Consider the following 21887-nt stretch of genomic DNA (forward strand, 5'->3'; position numbering starts at 1 on the left):
AAGTAATACAATTATTTCCTGGACAAAAGTGGCCAGAGTTTCAAGTGTACACCACACAAATGCATAATTAATAATTAAAATGAAAATAAATGAAATGGAATCAAATTAAACAGATTTAGTTAAGATTCAGAAAATAATTCATCAGGTTTAAAATAAAAATACGATCTTAAGACGCATTTAAGTCAATTTTTGGGCTGTACAGTTATGCTATTTGTTAATGCGTTAATGCAAATCACACATAAAACTGCAAATGTGTCAGATTCACAGCTACATGTCCTGTAGCACAGTTGTTTGTTTAGATGTTGCTTGCTGTTTTCTTGCCATATGAGTTACGATATATTCCCTAGATAATCATTTAAAAATATTTTTCCAAACTTTTGATTGCATCGATCTTTGTGTACTTTCTCCATTCATCAGGAATCTGACCATCTCCCTGAAAAGTTTTCTTGTAATGGGTCTCCAGATTCTTCTCGAATCGGCACACGAACCATTTCCAGTATGGCAGCTCAGAAAGATCAGGTGTGATGCTCCACTTTGCATGCTCTCCTCCTGCTGTTCTGTATTCTCTCCAAAAAAATTTCTTATCGTCAACCCAAAAAACTTTATCACTTGCTACTCTTGATGTGCAAATACCGAGACTGAAGTTTTCTGTTTCTCTGTAATGCACTCCATTTATTGCACAGTAACGATGAAAAGGAACACTGTGGTCTCCATCATGATCTTTTAGTGTGTTGGTGCAGATGGCTTTACAGAAAGAACACTGTACCCAGCAGCACTGACAGAAATGCTCAATCAGTATCTCGTCAGGCTTCTTCCTAAACTTCTCCAGTTTGAGATCTGAGACACTGTTTAAATTATTTTTCAGCTTTTCTGCGATAAGCTGAATTTCCTCCTTTACAATGTCTGTGAGTAGCTGAAAATCAGTAATATCATTACAGTTTTTGTCACTGAGATGTTCTGTGTTCAATTCAAGCTCATTTCTGAGACTATGTGAAAATTGTTCCAACCACATATTTGCATTTCCCTTTTCCTTTATCACCTCATCTGTTGCAATTTGTGCTGCAGTGATCACACATTGTTGCTTGCATTTAACAAATCCCCTAATTAAAGCTACTGCTTTGGAATTTTCTTTTTCCATGTAATTTCCAACTGTATCTTTAATAAAGCTCTCACAGTGTCCTTGAGGATTTAATATGTAGGTCTTAAACTTTTCAAAGTCCTCCTCTTCTGCCAGTGTTTTCAGAATGTGTTTCTCCATGTTCGACCTGTTTCCGTTAAACGCTGGGAGGTCCGACCTCATTTGTTCTGCCAGCTCATTGGCTGCCTGACTGTAGACACTTTGTTCAATGGATTCTCCAAGTTTACTGCAAAGTAATCCACCTAATGCTACCACAGAGGTTGCACCTTGACAGAATTTTTGAAAAACATTGTAGTATTCAGGTTTCTTTTTTCTGATGTAAACCAATGGGTCACTGTCACTGCTGAATTTCTTGTGCAGGTCTTCAAATGTCATTTTAGCATTTTCACACACATACAGTGAGAGATCCAGTGAGAACTCTTTAGTGAACTCATATTTCGGTGACTTGTGTTTTGTCACAGCCTTTTTTACAAGACGAACAATCTCTTGAATGTGACCTGGGTTGTAGCCCTTCTGTGCAACTGATTTCGATTTAACCAGATCTTTTGTTTGTTTGATGACAGTTAGTATCAGATTTCTTATTGAGTCTTGATCTTCATGTAGTAAACATGTTTTTTTCTTCTTCCACACATTTTTCTTTAATTTTACATACTTGGTATAATCACCTAATATGTTTATTTCACCATACTCTCCATTCTGCTTTCTGCCACATACAAGTGCCTCCTCATCAATTTCAGACAGAATTTGAATGACATCTTTTTCTATCTCAATTTGTTTCATTGGTGGAATGTTGGCAGTCAACTCAGAGACACAATTTTCCCACAATGAATCAAACTGCCTTGTCCTTTGTCTCTCATCACTGTTATCAATGAGGGACAAAGCAAGCTCTTTGCTCTTCTCAAATAGTTTTGTCTCATACTGTGATTTTTGTTCATCTAGTTTTTCACAAGTCTTCTTTTGGGAAATAATTTCATTTAGCTCCATTTGTGCTTGTTTCACAAGTTCCTCATACAGGTTATTAACCTTTTTTTCAAATGTTCCTCTCCATTGATGTAGCAGGTCCCTCCCTTCTTGATGTTCTTCAAAGTAAGATTTCATTGATTCTTTTACCACATTATGTGTGTCTTTCATTTCTTCCACCAGATCATTGTACTCAATCTTGTGTAGTTGATTGTTTTTGATGTTGGTGTACAATTTGTCTTGAGTCCTCAGCATGGCACTGCGCAGACTCCAGGTCCATGTGCCATACTTCTCCTCCAGTTTCCTGTACTCTGTGATCTCCAGTGTGTTTCTGAAGCTGAAAACAAAATTTTCATAAAGCAGTGCATCCCAGAGGTCTTTAATAAGGGCTTTAAACTGTGTCAAAGTTAAGGTGTCACATTGTGAGGCATGGTCCAGTATGGCGTTCCTAAGCTCCTCAACATTTTCACTGTATGCTGTATTTTGAGGAGCCATGGGTGGGGTTCCCTCCCAGAGCTGTGCAAAATACCTCACATCTTTTTTTATATCAAATGCAATGACATCATTGAAGCACTCTGCAACACAGGATTCTTCCTGAGCGGCTAACTTAGTCATTTCATCCAGTTTTTCTTGTAAATGTCTTCTTCCCTCCATATTTTTTTGTTCAGCTGTAATATCTGGAACATTCTGATGCACAAACATACAGCTGGGATTCAGTCTGACCTTCTTCATCCTCAGAAAGGCCTGAACTACAATCTGAAGGATGTCCTGCATCTCAGCAGGGTTCTCTCCAAAAATGTTGATCAAAGTCATGTTTCCTAGCCCAACAACAAATGTTGCCAGTTCATTATCATGATGTCTTGTTGATATTGCAGGCAGCTCTAAAGCTCTGAGACCTTCAGTATCAACAACCAGAATGTAGTCAAACTTCAGTTCTCCTTTCATTTTCTCTGACACTCTGACAAGCTGCATAAAAGCTCCTCTGGTGCACCTTCCAGCACTGACTGCAAACTGCAGTCCAAACATGGCATTGAGCATGGTGGACTTGCCAGAGCTCTGAATCCCCAAAACTGACAGCACATAGACTCTCTGGTTCCCCAGTTTCTTAATTAGTTCATCTAAAACTGCAGAAACCCAGATCAGAGGAACATGGGAAACATCACCATCCAACAGCTCAAGCGGGTAACCAGATATCATGAGCTCTGCAGCTACAGCAGGCAAGGAATAAATGCTTAATTCTTCTGTGATTTCAGTTTTTCTTGTTTCAGCAGACTGCCACGATTCAAATATCTGACCCATCTCCCTCAAAATGTGTTCTAGGCCAAAAGATGCATTATTCAGCTGATCAGAAATTGTTAGAAGTACATGTTCAGTTTCATGTTGCTGGGATGTATCATGAGTCTTCTTCAATTCCAACATTTTTGACCACTCTTCATGATACTTTTGATGCAAAGAGTATAGAGCATCTGTGGTTAACTTGTTAAGAAGGATCTCAATCCATTTCATGAGATACAGTTTCTGCTCCGGGACTTTGGGATTTGTCCCATCAATAAAGACCTTCATAAGTTCACTTAGACCATGTTTCCTCTGCAGATCACGGATTTGACTCATTTCTTGTTTTTTTTCAATACTGTACATTTCTATGTTCTTTCCATGAGGTCGATGTAGTTCTTTGTTTTTCTGACACCAGTCATACCACAGTTTTCCTTGGAATGGCAGGTATTTTTCTTTGACTGAATATAGATCTGAATGCTCCAGCACAGACATGATATGTTGGGCAGTTTCCTTCCCAGTCTTGATCATTCCATTATCTTCATCCGACTTTATACCTGAATGTTTGGCCACATTCTCTAGTCTAAAGGTGTTGGACTGCTTTGACAGATACGATTTGATGGTCTTTTTTAGTTCTTGACATATATCATATTGGCTCCGGTCCTTTAGCCCAATGACATATTTTCCTTCCCCTATCTCAGCCCCAACACTGTCATCATCTGTCAGAAGACAAAGTAGAGGCGTGGGGGATCTGAACAGCCTTCGTACTAAACCCTTGTATTGGTTCTTCTGACCAAAATCAGTCATAAGAACCACGTTTACAGAAGACATCCTGGTCACAATCTCATACTGATTTTCATGACCTCCAGCATTCCCATGTAGATTACAGAATGCTACACAGTCTGAAAAATGATCAGTGCTTTTCCCAGATGGTAGGTACCAGGAGATCTCCACCACTCCATCCATCAATAGACGCTTTTTGCTGCTGCCTGGACAGTCCCTGTGAAAGAACGTCTCATGCTTTTCATTGATCAGCCTGTTCATCATCTGAGATTTTGATGCTGACACAGAGTCAAACCTGAAGAATGCCACCATTGGAACGTCTGCTGTAGTGATAATTTGTTCTTTACTTTCTGCATTTTTTGTTTTCCAACTCTTCTTGATTTGACGAAGTGTCCAAAGTGGAAACTCGATTTCTCCTGTTAAGGGATTTGGCACCAGTAGAGGAAGAGCATATTGACACTGTGAAAGTTTAGACACTATCAGCTGCTTTAGGAAATTTTCTGAGAAGTAAAATGCTGCCATCTGAACATCCATGGGATGGACATCAAAGTTGTTTTCTTTGTCCCTCTCATTGTCTACTAATGAGTCGCCTTTTTCTTCGAGATTTAGCTCAATGTTTTTTCTTGTAATGCAGTATCTTGCTCTGTAATCCATCATCAGTAGCTGTGTCAGAAAGGCTTCTATCACATTGATCTCAGAATCAGGGCAGTTTGGTGAAGATTTCGTTATTTGAATAAACTCAGATACTGTTAGTTGTCTATGATACCTGTCGCTAAGGTTCAGTCTGCGTATAAGTCCTTCCAGTTTCGATATTTCTTCTGTCTTTTGAGAACATGTTTCTCCCTGTGAAAATGGATGAACATGATCTTTTTAAAATTGTATTGTAATACTGTAACAGTTAATCACAGTTACGGCTGGCATTTCAAAATATTGATATAGGAGGTTAAGCAACCATAAAAAAACATATAATATAGTGGTTAAAACAAAACAAAACTAAACTAAACATCACCACTTGGGAACAGGAAAATCAAAGATAAAAGTTGAAAAAAGCAGATATAAAGGCAACACTAAAGACATGCCCCCTACCATGACAGAACCTGGCTTTTTTAACAGATCTGACTAACCACAATATACATTTCCAATGTGTGATGGTCTGACCCAGATGCCTTATCACAAATTGCCCCTGTCCTGACCATTTTAAGTGTTTCAGGTCTAAAGGCTGCAGAAATGGATGTAAACTAACAAAAGATATTGCCTATATACAAGATAACATATTTTGGGTAAATAGGTCATCTTATATATATATATACGTATATATATACACGTATATATATATATATATATACATATATATATATATATATATACATACACACAATTTGACTGGGGACAGTATTAAATTTGGGGAGGTACAATACTATGGAAAAGAACATTTCAAATATCACAAAACTGCATATTCCATACATAAGTCATAAATAATAAACTGAATAACCATTTTTTATTTACCATTTTTAGAACTGTTATTCCTGATGAGCACATCTTCAATTCCTGCAATTCTTTTGCTTTTGCTTGTTTATAGTCTTCCTGGTGATATTGAAGATAAAATATTTTGTCCAAAGAGCTCTTCCAGTCATCCTTTATCTTTTTTTCTTTATTCAAACTCTCTGCTAGCTGAGCATTTGCTTTCATTGTTTTCTTTAATGTATCCTTCAAAAGGTCAGAGTTCTTCCTCTCTCTTTCTATTTGCTCATTATGTTCTTTGGCTTTGGCATCCATGTCATTTTTTAGAGATGTACATTCTTTAAAGTGCTTCTCTTCTAAGAGCTTAATTCTCTCATCCAGATCTTTTCGCTTCCTCTCTTCCTCTTTATAATTCCTCTTCAGCTCCTCTATCCTACCCTCATATTCTTCTCTTTCTTTTCTTCCCTTTTCTTCCCATTCTCTCCTCTCTTGCTGTTCTTTCTCTTTCCATTCCTTCTCCTTCTGTTTTCTCAATTGTTGATCTTCAAGTCTTTGTCTCCCAACTTCTTCTACCTGTCTCTCCAGTTGACAGATGGTCCTTTTTTGCTCTTCAATTCTTTTCTCATAATCCTTTCTTCTTTTTTCATATTCCTGTCTGTTTTGTTCTTCTTTTTTTCTGTTTCTATTCTGAGCTGGTCCTTCTTCTTCCTAAACTTTTCCTGTCCCTTCTTTCTTTCATTTTTTATTTTCATCTCACATTTTGTATTCATTTTCTTCATCTCATCCTTATGCTTATCTATCAGTTCTTCTTTCTCTTTCTCTAACTCCTCAAGTCTCTCCATTAGTTTTCTGTCCTGTTGTTCTTGCTTTTCTTTCTCCACCTGCTGGAACATCTCATAAGTATAAAAGCTCCCTCTATTCAATGCTACCATGGAGTCAATTTTCTCTATTAGAGAAGTGACCTGCATACGGTCATTGATTTGAGTGTTGTTGAAAACATGGAATCTGTTCCCACACAGTTTTATGAGGCTCTGGATGTCAGATGGACAGACTCCAATGCACTCTTCAATTGATTTTTTTCGAAGATCTCCTCCAGTAAACAGCACAATAGTATACATTACTGATTCTTTTCCAAAAATGTCCTGGATTATATTCATTGTTTGCTTTTCTTCCTCAGAAAATTTCTGTCCCAATTTCAGCACAAGCAGGAACACATGTGGACCTGGAGCTGCCATGAAGATGCACTTACAAATTTTTCTTTGGATCTCCACATTTCTGAATTGTGTATCAAACAGTCCTGGGGTGTCAACCACAGTAATCTTTCTTCCACTTATCACAGCTGTTTGTTTCTGACACTCAGTGGCAACTGACATATGGGACAGATTATCTCTAAATGCATCTTTTCCTAAGATTGTGTTTCCTGTAGCACTCTTTCCTGTTCCAGTTTTTCCCAGTAGTACAATCCTGATGGACTCTCGGTTGTCACCTAGAAAAAGTATGTACAGAAAAAGTGATTAGATGAGTTGAAAAAAAAATAGGTAAAACACGTGTAACTGGCATAATGCCCAAGGCACAAATGGCAGTGTAAGAAATGTGTATGTGTTACCACAATTGGTGTTTTTGAAGTTGTGAAAACTGAGTAAACATGAGACAAGAGATGAGAAGTTAAACATTAAAAAGATGTGAGGATGGTCTGCTCAAGGCAGATTTACACATGTAAAATATTCCTTCCATTTCGTAATGATGGATTCCATTGAGCTCCAGGGAATGTTTTTTTTGTACCTCTCGACCTATATGCTTAAGTAACCTTTAGTTGTGTGGAGTGTCCTTTTCTTTTCATAGTGTATTTAAAGCCAGGAATGCTGATTAACCAGGTACTGGACATACCAGACCGGTGTATTTACACTACAATCACTTGAGACACTTCCAGAGTGACACAGGTGTCTTTTTCATTTTGAGACAACCTTCACACACTACCTTGATCTATTTATATATATACAGCTCTGGAAAAAATAAGAGACAACTTCCAAATTGAGTTTCCTTTATTTTACCAAATGGAATTTGGCCATTTTTACTTTGGGGTGTATTCTCTTTAGAGTCACACCATGTGAACACTGGTCCTCTTAAGCTTTCTATGGTTACATACGTACCCAAACTAATGGCCTTTAGACAGCTCACATGCTTTTAGCTTTAATTTAACTTCTGGGGCCTCACACAGCATCACAGAAATCTTCTGTTTCTTTTTTGCTGACAGTAAGTGTAATTATATATATAATAATATAAATATATACATAGGTAAAATTATCTCGTCTCATTATATGGTGACTTATTAAGCGAGCATTGTGAATTGTGCCTTAAGTGTCCCATTACATCTCCTAAAGGTAAACAGGGCTTTAGCTTACATAGATTTTTTTAAAGTTTGATCATACTTACATTTAGATGGGTCTGTTGTTTGTCCACATTCTTGTCCTATTCTGTTTTTTTGTCCTATTTCAGGCAGGGAATCTTCAAATACCTCATAGATTAGGTGTTTCCCTCCATTTTCCTTTACTATTTTCTCTGACATCTCCACAACAGCAGCACAAGTACTCGCACTCAGCTCTAAATGCCTGTTACTGCATTTTGCAGTCATTTCCTTTAATATGTTTTCCTGAACAGGATCAAATCTTGCAGTTTCTTTGTTTTCCGTCTTAAGAATCAGGGTGTATTTATATGCCTCATCGGACAGAGAGTGTAAGATACTGTTCACACGTGATCTGTCTTTTTCTAAGAAGTCGCCTGGCTGCAGAACCAGAATTAAAACATGAGGTCCAGGAGAACACAGACGTATGCACTCTTTAACCTGCTCTGTCATTTGAAGCTCTGAGAGTTCAGGGTCAAACAGGTGAAGTGTGTTAATGAGGGTGATGCGTCTTCCCTCCACAATGCCTTCAGCGCTTTTACTGTGCTGCTTTACTGAAGAAGGTGGGTCTTTGGTATCAAATGCCTCTATGCCCAGGATGAAGTTACCCACTCTGATGTTTTCTGAGCTGTTCTTCCCCAGCAGAACCATCCTCAGCTCAGTCACTAGAGAATGAACAGAAATAATGTAAGTTAATATAAATATAAGTAGTGTGTGATTGTTTTTGTATTACGACACTGTATTGTGTTAAAAAAAATCAAAAGCTGATGTGGACCTTTTTAAAAAGTCTCAATTACCTTTACAGACATAGTGTAACTTACTTCTGGGAGGTGGGGTCATACTTTTCCTTCTCCGAATGTGTGCTGGATCTATTCCACAAGCCCAAAACATGTTCACAAAAAACAACAACTTTTTTTTCATTTTTTTTTTTTTTACAATAACATGTTATTATGTAAAATTAGTTGTAAACATAACATCTATCTGTAAACCTATAGATAGATAGATAGATAGATAGATAGATAGATAGATAGATAGATAGATAGATAGATAGATAGACAGATAGACAGATAGACAGATAGAGAGATAGACAGATAGACAGATAGACAGATAGACAGATAGAGAGATAGAGAGATAGATAGATAGATAGATAGAGAGATAGATAGATAGATAGATAGATAGATAGATAGATAGATAGATTCTAGAAATATCCTTAGGATATAAATAAGATGCACACTACACTTGTGTAGTAGCACAGAGATGATAAATAAGCGTAAAAAACTCGAAAAAAACACACAAACGAGATGGAGCTATTGGAGCAGGCAGCCACTCACGTCGGCGCCAGAAGTGTAAACCTTATAAACAAGCCAATAGCAATGTGCACATCAGTGAACTACGCAATGTGTTCTACACTGCATTACAGCTGCTAGCAGACCATTTTTATTTAAAGGAACGCAGGGCTGGTTGATACAAATAAAAGACAGAATGACAGAATAAAAGAAAAATGCATAAGAGAAATGCAGTTATACAATGTGATATGGTGTAAACCTAAACAAAGTTTAATGTTAAAGTATCAGTATGTATTTCAAACTCCCAACACATAGCATGATGAACTTTAGATCTAATTATGTAATATCAAACTGTCTATCTTTATTATTTTTTTAAATATCAAAAGACTACTTCACATATATCAGTCTTTTTCTCTCCATTAACTCTGACATTAAATTTCTCATACTTTCATATTCCAAATTAGCTTGCTCTTAGGTTTAACCTTTGGATTTTAGGCTTTATGACTTTGCTTCTTACTAACATGTTCATAGCCTGTCTGTTTTTAGTCTGTATGCTGTCTATGGTGTATGCTGTCACAGCTGTATTCTGTCTATATTGTATGGTGTATATTGTCAAAGCTGTATAATGTCTATGCTACATTCTGCAAGCTGTAAAAACCTGAGAGAGCTTCATGTGGCTTCATGTTGAAATACATACATATACTAAAACATGTGTTTGTCTGAACATTGCTTGTTGTAATTTCTGTTTAACCAGATCAGAGGCAGTTCTTGTTGGTTTGTTTGTTTATACTCACGCAGTTCTGTATACTTTTCATGCTCTTGCTGTTCTGCTTGATCATTCTGTCCTGTCCAGAAGATAAATACTGAGTGTCAGTTTCATATTGTTAATATCCAGTTTGAGTAGGTTTTATACTAAATCTACAAACAGATTTTGTTTTCTGTCCACCCTTTTCATTCTGCCTAACTTCCATCAATCTGTTTGCCGGCGGCACAATGTGGGTGGCACAGTGGCTTAGTGGTTAGCACAGCACTTGGATCTTGGGTTCAAGTCCCTATCTGGGGGCAGGGGAGTTTCCATGTTCTCCCTAATAAAAAATTAATACTCCATATTGGTCTGGTATATGTGTGTGGCGTGTGTGTGTAAATATATGTATGAATATGCCCAGATATGGATTGGGCACTCTGTCCTGGGTAAATGCCGTAATGCGGGATGCTGTCCTCCAGGTGGACGGTAGTTTCCGATTAGGAGTATGCTGTGCGTTATTGGCTGCTGCTTTTCATCCGGCGTGTAGATAAGTGATAAGTATAAATGTTTGTGTGTAAAAAACGAGATTGTACAGCATCCTTGCGTTTCTAAAAACGCGATATATAAGTGTAACTTCATTTACTCATTTGTTGTAGTAATATTTATTTATTTTGTTGTTTGGTTTTGGATGATTTGTAAATATTTGTAAATAGCAATATAAATTCTCATCTTGAATACAGCATGGTGTATGGTGTGTTTTTAAAACCCTTAGACAAAAATGTAACAATACGATAAGTTTCAGTACAGTGTGCCATTTTTTTAAAGTATTATGAGCTTTGTTTAAAACCTATTATCTGTTCTGCTAATCTAGGTTATTTTATGGTGAAAAGGATTACTGTAATCAGAACTGCCATGGGGGCCATATGGGTTTAGTGATCTTAGCAAAAACACACAGAATCACCTTGAATTTTTTCATATCTAATGTACTGAAACAATATAAATGTCCATGGTCAGAATTGATTTATTAGAGCACACCGATTTCCAGCCTATTCAACACTTATTCAATATTACAATCTGAATATAAAGTAATGTGCAACTTTAGGTATGTTTGTATTCTATTCCTATTGGTTGTAATGTGTTGTTGCAGTGTGTAAAAGGACATTTAAATAATAATAATCGTAATAATAATAATCGTAATAATAATACATTGTTAAGTAATAGTGTAATAAAATTTAATAATTGTAATGTCAAAAAAATATTAACCCTAAAAGATGCAATGCAATTTAAAAAGCAACATGTGTTCAGTCCAGCAGATTTATAAAGAATGAGTGACATTTGCAAGGCTATATTACTAATGCTCTGTCGGCTTTCTAATTCTATAACACACTAACACACACATCAATCAGTTAATTAGTCAGTAGCTGTTTCTAATTGTAACAGTCTTTAAATCAAGGTTTTTAATTCTTACCAGCACTCGACGCCATTCAGGTGCTGCTCGCAGATCAAAAGCGAAAGCAGGAAATTTTAAAGTACAGTTCCAGGTAATCTCCTCCACCCACTCAGGCACCTCTATCTCACTGGAATATTCTCCAAAGTCATCCCCTCCTGGTCTGATGCTGTACTGCATTAGGAGAGATCACACCTCCTTATTTATTGTTTATTTTGAAATCAATAGTATTAATAAATTAATACAGAGTTCATTCTGCTTTTGTTAAAACAACTGTGCCAAAGGATAGGAACGTTAAAACACACCCAGAGCTGTTATCCTAAAGCACTAGGGGAATATCCAAGAAAATACAGCCATCTAGAGGGAGTCCAAGAGAGTCCATGACTTGAGAGACAAGGGATTTTCCCACTGGAGAGATCACTTTGTTCCCTGATATTATCCTCTTCTCAGCAGCAACGAAATTATGTTAATTAAATTTTACATTTTTATATCCTCTACAATTAAATCTTTTTCCTGAGGGCGGTCAGTAAATTCTTAATTATTTGGGTCGGTGCTTAACCGGTGCTTTTTTTTTTTAAAAACGTATCCTTTATAGAACTTATAATCCTCTGGATCATCCACACATTCAACAGAAATCTGAAATTAATAATATTACAACAATGTTTTGTTCAAATCAGTACAGTAAAATAAGCATAAAAAAGAGTGTCCACCCGTTTTCAATTTGGGCCCACCATAGACAGGTTCCTTCAGCATATAAACAACGGAGGTAAACATACCGGTTAAGCTCCCACCTTAAATATCTATCCTGAGAAATTGTAGAGAACGGAACTTAGATTTCAAGAGAAATAATATTAAAATGAAATATTAAATGATCATACAGTAATATTCCGACATTTAATTTAAATGTTTTGGTCATTTAAAATAAAGATCTACTATAAAATGAAAAACCTAAACCTTAAAACCGTACATCTAAAACTTTTATTATGAAAAAACAAATCTAGTCAGTAAGTAGCATACTCTCATTAGTAACATTAAAAACATTAAGAAAATAAAAGACAATAGACAAAAAAGAGGGTCTCAACAGGTTTTGTAAATATGCAATCACTGGAAACACAAGCAAGTGAATTAACATAACTAATTCTAATAATTATGTAACTGTGGTGTATTGCTAAGCTAGCTATCAAGCTAAGTTAAAGGCTAAAGTTTAAGAAATACAACGTGAAAGTGACATTATTGAAAAATAATTCCAATAATTGAATTACATTTATACATTACTGATATTTTAAAGCATAGACCTAAACACCATGGTTGGTTTTGCTTATCTAGAATCTGGATCTGGATATTTCTGTCGTGAGCTTTTTTCAGAGACAAAATGGACGTGAGGGAGGGAAAAACTTAAGTATTCAGCAATTATATAATACTGAAGATATGCCTCCATCTCACTTACAACACTCAGACACTTCCTTTATATTTTATATTAACATAATTCCATTACCTTCAATTACACCCAACTGATTTACCATCAAGAAAATGACTTTCTCTTTATTTGGACATTAATAAGTTTGTTAACTCTAGTCACTAACGCACTTTTAGTCTATTTAAAATGTGTTAAACTTCAAAACTTCAAAAAAACATCAAATTGTGTCACTTACCAAAGAATAATGGAATAAATCTGAGAAGAATAATCATGTTAATTACCTTTTTTGTCTTTGTGTTCTTGCTGTTGGCTTGTATCCTTGTTCATTTCCCTGTTCCATAACTTGGATAACATAAGATCAACTATATTGAACTTTTACAGAACGAATATCTTATATACCGGATATATAATCCTAAATTAAAACTAATGAAAAAAACAACAACAATAAAATTTAAAGCAAAAACTACAAACCAAAGTAGAAAATACCAAGAATTCTTCAGTAAACAGATAAAACAGCAGGATAGAGTCCTACCCAAACGAATGTCACTATGTGAATGCTTTTGTTCCTTCCTGTTGGGCTGGTTTCATTGTGCCAAGTAGGAGTGTTCAGGAAGAACATTTTCATTATATTTGCACATGTAATCTTGAATGCAAAATCACCAGAGCCAAATGTAATGTCTGTCATTTATTTGAATAAGCTGAAAACATCTGAACAAGAGTTTTTTTACATTACATGTTATAGTTGCACTTGGGCATGGGCATGAGATCAGATGAAGTTAGAGACAAACTCTAAACTGTATAATGGTGGCTCTTAACACAATTCTATGAGATAATCTCAATATCACTCAAAATAAAGTACAAATATAACATAATATTTCCCCTAAAAATATATATATCAAAAAAAATCAGTAGCATTTTCCGAAGTGTAGATATATTAGGCAGCAAGTGAACAGAGAGATCTGAAAGTTGATTATTTAAAAGCTGGACAAATAGGCATAAGCATAAGCATAAGTTTATTATAGTTTTATCCAGTTTATCAGGGCAACTGTCCCTCCCTATATCCCCCATCATTGGTGTTGCCCCAGGGCACTCGGAGGAAAGCGCAGCGACTAGGTTTCAATACATCAGCTCACAGACGCAGCCTTGTGCTGATCAACATCACCCTTGTGGCGTGATGTGGGGAAAGAGCGCCATCTGCTGTACCCACCCTAAGAGAGCAAAGCCTATTGTGCTCTCTCAGGGCTCCCGCAGCTTAAGGCAAGCTGCATGACCAGGATTCGAACAAACAATCTCTCGATCATAGTGGCATAATGGCTAGATGATGACTTCGGTCTGAACATCTCCTAAACATCAGGCAGGTCCTGTGAGGTATTTCTGGTATGCAGTGACTGATATGTACCAACCAAAAGCATTCAAAAAATGAACAGCCAGTAAACCAGCACCAGGGGCACAACTTACAGGACAACAAGGATCTTCTCAAGATCAGACAGGCTGTGTTAATGTTATGGCTGATTGTTGTATAAAATATCACATAATAGGTCATCAAGCTGAGCAAACACACCAATCCTTCCTTTCAAGCAATGAATGAAAGTTAATACGAATCATAACCACCTGTCCATTTCAGGTTCATGTTTACACGAGCTCAACTCATTATTCTACCTTCTGGTCTCCGAGTAGAATAATGGTCGGATGCTTCCTGTGAGTGGTTCAGGCTCATTCCCACAAAGTGTCCTCCTGTTTAAAGGATCAAAAATTCAGAGTCCTCCTTTCAGTTCTGCAAAAGGGGTGTTCCCTCATTCTCCTCCTCCTCCAAGAACTTGTATGTTGGCTTTTTTCTTTCTATCAGCAGGTAGTTTCAGTTTTTCTTCAGTCACAGTCTCATCATCTGAGCTGCTGTCCTCAGAGGTCTCCAGCTCCTCACTGCTGTCCGAGTCCTCCAGCTCCACCAAAGCGACGTCCTGTTTAAAACAGGCATGAACACAACGTCATTAAATAGCACAATAAATATTACTTATGCGTTTCCAGACTAAAACATGAGAAACAATGAGAAACATTTTACTGAGAAAATTATATTGGGTGGATTAGTACCGGGCGAGTTTTATGATTATGTTGATTAGTTCGAATTACAGTATTAATGCAATTAAACAAAAAAGCTGGGGCACGTATAATCTAAGATGCTTGATAGTACAGTACAACACACTTGTTCACACTTGTTCAGTAAGATGGTGTTGCATTTTGCGCTCTCCACAATGAAATATCTCCAAAAAAACACTTTTTTAACAAAACCGCAGCCCGATATTTGCTCACTGATGCTGGAGCTACTTATATCAGTCTCATCTCTAATCAGTGCGCACTTGCCTTGTTTGGTCTTTCTAAGAAAATGTCTTTCAGACATTTTCTGAAAGACATTGATTATGACAGTCTTTCAGTTATCAAAAAACCAAAAAAACACTATGATACAGCTAATCACACCAATAATAACCCAAGAAAAATGGTCTCACCATCTGAATGACTTTCTCAGCATCCTCCACGCTCTCAATGTCAAACTGACCCACAGGAGCAGCCTCCATCTGCTGTCTTAATGTCTCATTGGCCAAAGCCATTTGAGGAAGAAAACTCTGAAGCCTGTCAAGAACTACAACACACACACACACACACACACGAACAAAAATAAATACAGTAAGAAACGTGACCCATAGGGATGTGACGAGACACTAATATCACGAGACGAGACAAGATTTAATTTTTTTTTTTTAAAGAAAACGTCAAAAATGAAAAATGGCTTGAAAACTAGCCTTTTATTTGACAAAATCATATAACGCACACTTAACAGACTGGTTTCTCTCACACATTGATTCTATAAGAAATAGAAATAAGAATAAAAATTTAAAAAGAATAAAAAATGTAACTTTTCTAGGTCTTATATAGTGCAAACAATAAGTGCAAACCACAACCAGTCATATTAAGACTATGGTTTGTGTTTTTTTTTCTCCTAAATCTCTTGTAATTTAACTATGCAGAACCATAACCAGTCATATTAAGACTATGCTTGAAGTGAAACAGAGACAGAACATGTTTTTAAATACAGTACAGAGTTAAGGGATTAGTACACCTGCCTATGAAACAGTCACGTGTAGGATTTACTTACAGTATTTATATATGGTTTGTGTCTTGTTGGTCACTCTGTTATCGTTTATTGTTTCCACTGGAGCCAAAATGCAGCCAGACATACAACTTAAAAGTAGCAGAAGCCTCTTCTATACAAATGCCCGTATTTTCCTCTTCTGCTGAGCGCTGCTCTCACTGCTCAGCCACCACACTCTATCGCTATCGTTACTGGGTTGCCAGATTCCTTTTAAAAACTCCACACTTAACTGTTTTTTTTTGCCCCGCGAGACAGATTTAAGGTTGACGAGAAATATCATCCGTTTTAATCTCGCGAGATCTCATGCCACGAGATCTCATCACACCCCTAGTGACCCATGCAATGGCAGTAACAGATAAAGAGCGTATACGCAAACAGATAAACATCTAGACAAGAAGAAAACAGAAACTTTAACAGACATCAAGGATAGGACTTATATATTAGAAAAAGTACAGTTCAGTATTAGTTTAGTTAGTTTTAACAGTGTCTCTTACTTACAGTAAACACTTAAAAAGGTATAACATTTGACTTGTCTTCCCTTGTTTGTTGGTCGGTCCATATATTTGGACATACTATTTAAAAGGCAACACTGAGCATGTACAAAAACATTTACCCTTATTTTTTTATGCTTTCATACATGTCTTTTAGATGACTTACAAGTTAACCATCACTACTATTCTGCATCTCTTACTGTAGGGTAGTATAATCACCTAGGATGAAATATTAAGTAATATTTAGTTAATTTTTAGTAAAGTTCTTGAACGAAACATAGTCCATTTTAAAAATCCAGATGAATTATAAAATCTTGAAGTCACAGAAAAAACTGTCAGAGATGTCTCAGATGCAGAGGAAAACGTGAACACACTCACCATTACTTCGGGGGACCTTTTCAGTCTGCAGAGAGGCCGTGCCCTTAGGTTTCAATAAGAGCTTGTCATGAATTCCTGCAGGGAATTTATTGAAAGGAGGATAATATGTTAATTTTTAGACCATTATCAACATTAAATTAAAACTAAATACATTGTAATTTAATACATTAATTTAGTATAATTTAGTAGATCATTTAGGCTGCTAAGTTCCAGACTGAAGCGACTCATATCTGATTTTTTGCTCAATGTGGCTCAGATCTGATTTTTCAATCACTGTGTGAACATGCCAAATCCCTTTTTTTTTTTTTAAATCAGATTTGAGTCACTTTCATAGCGCTATGTGCTCCTCTCTCGTACCATCACATCTCTTGGTGCAGCTGTGCAGCTAAAGCTGCAAAAACAGCAAAAGCAAACTGCCTTGACCTGAGCATGAACTTCAGACCAGCTGTTTACTCTCCACTCCAGCAAAAGATGCTCCACATATGAGCTGCTAACTCATCCATTTCCCTTTATAAAGCTACGAGTCTCTCCTCTCTCTAATATGAGTTTTTTTGTTGTTGTTGGTGAAGAAGGAGACGTTTATACAGGTATCAGTGTGCAGCAAGTGAGGAGTTTCAGATGCAGATTTATTCACATTACCCACAGATACAGATCACTTACATTTATGAATTTTAACCGTCAAGATAGACAAATCAGATCTGAGCACAATGTGGCTTGTAATTTGAACGTAGCCTTAGTGTTTCTGTCCCTTCTAATCCTTATATGAAGTTGTTTCTGCTATTTGTAAAGTCATGTTGTGTATACACTGAACTATACATTTAAAATGAACACTACATAAACAATGAAAATTCACTGAAAAAATATGATTATGAAATATATATATAGTATATATAGTGTATATATTTCACTCAATGACCAACAAAACTACTACTACCACACATGTATTTAATACTTAATAACAAATGCGGTTGTTTAAAGTGTGTGAAGTGATTAAGGTAACTGGCTGTTGAGTTTTGATAATCTGTTATATGAGCCAGGGTTTCCTGCAGTGTGTTGTAGCTACTTAGAGCAGCTGCCTTGACAACAACAAATGCCCCCTGCATTGATTTGATCCCGATTTACAGCTTCACAGTTTGTTGATGGGAAAGTGGGGGGTGGACAAGTAAGTTAAGGCTAGGGAGGCTTTTTTTTTTTGTATAGCTCCCACCCTAACCACAATGCGCTGTGAGAAACCCTGATACCAGGGTATTTTGGAACTAAGTTGCCATATCTCGAGTGATGAGCACATACAATAGGTAGGATAGGTAAACAGACTGCAAAATTAATTTTGTGGAAATGCATAATTTCCTGCTGTTGCAGAAAATATCTCTATCACACTCATGCATGTCTGTTCCCCTCTCCTTGTTTTAAAAATCCAGGTCCCTCAAAATGTGGCGATACTTTAAACTTGTTAATGGCATACTAGGAAACTTTTTTTCAGTTATTTAATGCACTTCACACTGTTTGAGATAAATAAAAGAGTCAAAATAGGGCAAATAAAGGTTCTCTTGGACACCTTTGTGTTCTGTAGTGAAAAAAGGGCTGTATTTCAGAAAGCTGGGGGTGAACGGAAGAGGGCTGTTCAATAAAAGTTCCTACTTGTTAGCATGTTTCAGTTCACTCCAAATACATTTTACAACAGATTTCTCCATTAAAGGAGTACTAAACCCCCTGATTTTTGCTGACAGCTCAGCTTACATTTAAAAAAGGCTAAAAATTGTGAGGAGTTGTTCGGGAGGAGTAGTTTGGGAGGGGCACTGGGTGATGTATGGGTTTAGAGGCAGGGCAGGAGGGAGAGCTGATTGGCTGAGCAGCAGCAGTGTGAGTCTGATTGCAGCGAGAATAAGATGTCTGGACGTCAGCAAGAGGGTGGTATTATTAATTGACTGATCTCCATATTGTGACTGTGTACCAAAGTACCTGTGTGCCTCGGCCTTGGTTTGGGAAGAGACTGACATTAAGCGAAGTTTAAGGGTTAATTTTACCCAGCACCCAGTTCTATATCTTAATAACTAAGGCTGTATCCCTGAAAACATTTTGTCCTTTGAGTTTTACAGCTGTAAAATTGACCGTTTGGGCAAAGGCATGTTGGCGATCTCTGCTGCAGTGCTGTTAGCCAATCAGAGGCGATATTTTTGCATGTATGAATATTCATGAGCAAGAGCCGAAATTCTGTCCTTCTCCAGAGACCTCTAATCCAGTGATATAAAGCAGGGCTAAACAGAAACACCTGAGCACGTTTTTTTTATTCACAAAAAAAACTAACGGCTCACATGGCATTCATTCATACTAGAGACCACAACTAGACATTTTAAAATGAATGAAAAACAATGGAATAAGACCTTTAAAAGGTTAGGAAATGTTTATAATACTTTTTTTTAAGCAGGACTGTTGTATGTTTTATTTACGTTACTTCATAATTGCACATTTCAGCTATTAATAGAAAAAAAATGGTTTTGGCCTTAGTGGCTCTATAATGTTACTTTTACAGTCAAAACTGTCCGGAGTTAACTGTAGAATTAACGTTAACTAAATGATTTATGTTCTGATTAGCTAGTTAGGTTAGCTAGTTGTGCTAATTTAAAGAAGCTTGATGCCACGTGCAGCGTTATATGTACAGATAAACTTCTGTAAGCGTTAAGCAAACAGTATCAATAAGCACAGACAGTATAATGCACCCAAATAAGAAATATCCATCATTAAAAACAAACAGAAACGTTTAAACTGATCTAGATCATTAGCTTGAGTAGCTAACGTTATGTTGTATCAGTTGGTAACACAGTTCTAGAGGAGCAGCAGCTCGTTAGTTAGATATTTATCTAGTTATAAAACCTTTAGTTTTTTACTATTTAGGAGATACGTTAAATCACCTTCTCCGTTTCCGCACCGCAGCAGCTCTCCAGAGGTGTTTTTGCTCGTGTTGTTGCTCTTTTTCTGCTCCATGTTTCTCTCTGTAGCTCCTCTCTGCTGAATAGCAGCATGTGTACACTGTTTACTGAGCAAGAACTGCTTCCGGGGTAAAGGTGAAAAAGCCCCACGCGCTGCTCTGCTGCTGAGCGCCCTCTAGCTATAGTTAAATGAAAAGAACATAGATATGATGCCTATGGTGTAGAAGCTAAGGGGACTTTTATTATAGTGAGTGGATGTCGTGAGCATGCGCGGTGACAGGCATAGATTTGTTTACTTAGACGCCGCATAGTCTGCCTTCTGGCGTATCAGCCGCCATATTGGAGGAGTCAGTTCCAGTTGCATTTATTAGCGCTGTGGAAGGTGTTTAATACACTTATACGATTATTTCTGCCATGTCCTCCATCTCTAAAAACAATAGAAACAGCTGAACATGATATTTAAAAACCGTTTAAAAGTTTAAATGTTTAAATGTTTAAACGTGGAAAGTTCTGATATTAAGTGATTAAAAAATGTAATCTTTTGTGTCTGGGGACACAGACTGAGTTAAGTGTAAAAACTGTAAGAGTGAGACATTTATCCATCTCCCATTGCGCTTCTGTCCCCGGCACTTTGTATAATGCGTTATTGTTGCAAATTAACGAGTAGTCGACAATGAAATTTGTAGTCGACAAATTAAATAATTGACTAATCATTGCAGTATGGCATATTAATAAGTGTATTGGTTTATCAAGTTATATTTTTGAATATGTTAATTCACAAATAATGATTCACACATAAAACAACGTTACTACATCTATGCCGTTTGTAACTAACCAAACCGTGTGAAAATCGGGATTATTATAGGTGTATTAAACACCTTCCTCAATACTAATACATGCACACTTTTTTTTTAATACAAATAGGTACAGTGATTAATTAAAACAGGAAACAAGAAGTAACAGCAACATATCAGCAATGTCAAAGATAAGTAAATAAAGAAAGGAAGAAGGGAAAAAAAAGAAAAAAGCCAGAGGAATTGCCAAAATAATCTAAAGGAAAAAAAACATTCCATAGTCATCTTATAATACATGCACACTTGCACAGAGGGCGCATGCGAGACCCATCCAATATGGCGACCGGCTGAAACGCCAGCTCCGGCTTCTTTATGTATACATGTCTCTGAGCATGCGCAGTGGCGGTGCTCACGGACGCTGCTGCGGTGACGTGCCCGGACTGCTGCATCTCCAGCCTCATCTTCCTGGAGAGAAGCTGCGCGTCTGAGCGGTAAATACGAGCTTTTCTCACAGTAAACCGGGCTGTTATTAACTGTGTTGGGGTCGGAATGTGCGGCAGGAGTCGGTGTAGTGTGAGGGAGCAGAGCTGGGCTGTTTATTTGGCTGTTAGCGCTCATTTTAGCTAAAGAGCAGCAGCAGCAGTTAGCGACTCCAGTAGGTTAGTTAGCCTGTGTCTGTTTGGACGTGGGTAGCTGGCTGATGTAGTTAACTTAGTTGTTAAACCACTGTATTAGTTATAAAGTTAGTAAACCTGTTTGTAAAGTCAGTAAACAGACAGAATAAACTTATTTTTGGGTATTAGTTAACTAGCTTACCTCGCTATCTGTTTATAGCCGAGCTGGCTTGTGTCTCATCCTTTCAAATCAGCCCTTAAATACTTGTTAACTTGTTAAATCTAACAGTGTGTTTAGCTTAATAGTTCGGTCGTTGACAGTCACCCAAAACGCCGCCATGTTTGAGGTATAGTTCCTGTGAGTTGTACTGTAGAAGTGCCAGAAACTAACTTACTTTTATAACATTTGAAAAAAATTAAATCAATAAAGTTGAAGGAACAGAATTAAACTAAGAAAATTGGTTTTCCAGATTAACTCATTTAAATGTCATTTATTTGTGAAAAAGTTCTGCTATTTAGTGAGGAAATGTGTAATCTGTTGTGTTTGGGCGCAGGCCGAGTTGTGTAGTGCTCCAAATTGTCGATTAGTCAACAATGAACATTTAAAGTTGACAATTTTTTAATAAGG

The 21887-nt window shown here is 36.9% G+C and overlaps 3 protein-coding genes across 3 annotated transcripts in view; 1 reads left to right on the forward strand and 2 right to left on the reverse strand.

The window, feature by feature from the left end:
- Positions 1–355: 355 nt before the first annotated feature.
- LOC111188770 (interferon-induced very large GTPase 1-like) lies at positions 356–11530 on the reverse strand. Its single transcript, XM_049474193.1, has 5 exons — positions 11515–11530; positions 8837–8884; positions 8048–8680; positions 7221–7249; positions 356–4996 (listed from the first exon to the last, which is right to left on the reverse strand). Exons 1-5 carry the CDS (start codon positions 11528–11530, stop codon positions 356–358), a joined length of 5367 nt encoding a protein of 1788 aa, XP_049330150.1.
- A 2052-nt stretch (positions 11531–13582) lies between these two features.
- nopchap1 (NOP protein chaperone 1) lies at positions 13583–19986 on the reverse strand. The gene is made up of 4 exons (XM_007233593.3): positions 19834–19986; positions 16925–16999; positions 15412–15545; positions 13583–14868 (listed from the first exon to the last, which is right to left on the reverse strand). Exons 1-4 carry the CDS (start codon positions 19904–19906, stop codon positions 14704–14706), a joined length of 447 nt encoding a protein of 148 aa, XP_007233655.1. The 5' UTR covers positions 19907–19986; the 3' UTR covers positions 13583–14703.
- Positions 19987–21050: 1064 nt separating this feature from the next.
- Positions 21051–21887, forward strand: part of slc41a2b (solute carrier family 41 member 2b) — a 41732-nt gene continuing 40895 nt past the window's right edge. Inside the window, exon 1 of the mRNA XM_007233595.4 lies at positions 21051–21136. The gene's annotated coding sequence lies outside the window, so the exon portion shown is untranslated. The remainder of the gene's footprint in view (positions 21137–21887) is intronic.

This window comes from Astyanax mexicanus, chromosome 2, assembly GCF_023375975.1.
Source record: "Astyanax mexicanus isolate ESR-SI-001 chromosome 2, AstMex3_surface, whole genome shotgun sequence".
Classification (NCBI taxonomy): Eukaryota; Metazoa; Chordata; class Actinopteri; order Characiformes; family Acestrorhamphidae; genus Astyanax; species Astyanax mexicanus.

Coding starts and splice junctions, on each gene's coding strand:
- LOC111188770 (XM_049474193.1), bottom strand. Junction 7,250..8,047: donor AACAACAGACCCATCTAAAT/GTAAGTATGATC, acceptor ATGTTTACTCAG/TTTTCACAACTTCAAAAACA. Junction 4,997..7,220: donor CTTCAAAAACACCAATTGTG/GTAACACATACA, acceptor CCATTTTCACAG/GGAGAAACATGTTCTCAAAA.
- nopchap1 (XM_007233593.3), bottom strand. CDS start 19,906: ATGGAGCAGAAAAAGAGCAACAACACGAGCAAAAACACCTCTGGAGAG. Junction 15,546..16,924: donor AAAGGTCCCCCGAAGTAATG/GTGAGTGTGTTC, acceptor TGTGTGTTGTAG/TTCTTGACAGGCTTCAGAGT. Junction 14,869..15,411: donor CTGAGAAAGTCATTCAGATG/GTGAGACCATTT, acceptor TGTTTTAAACAG/GACGTCGCTTTGGTGGAGCT.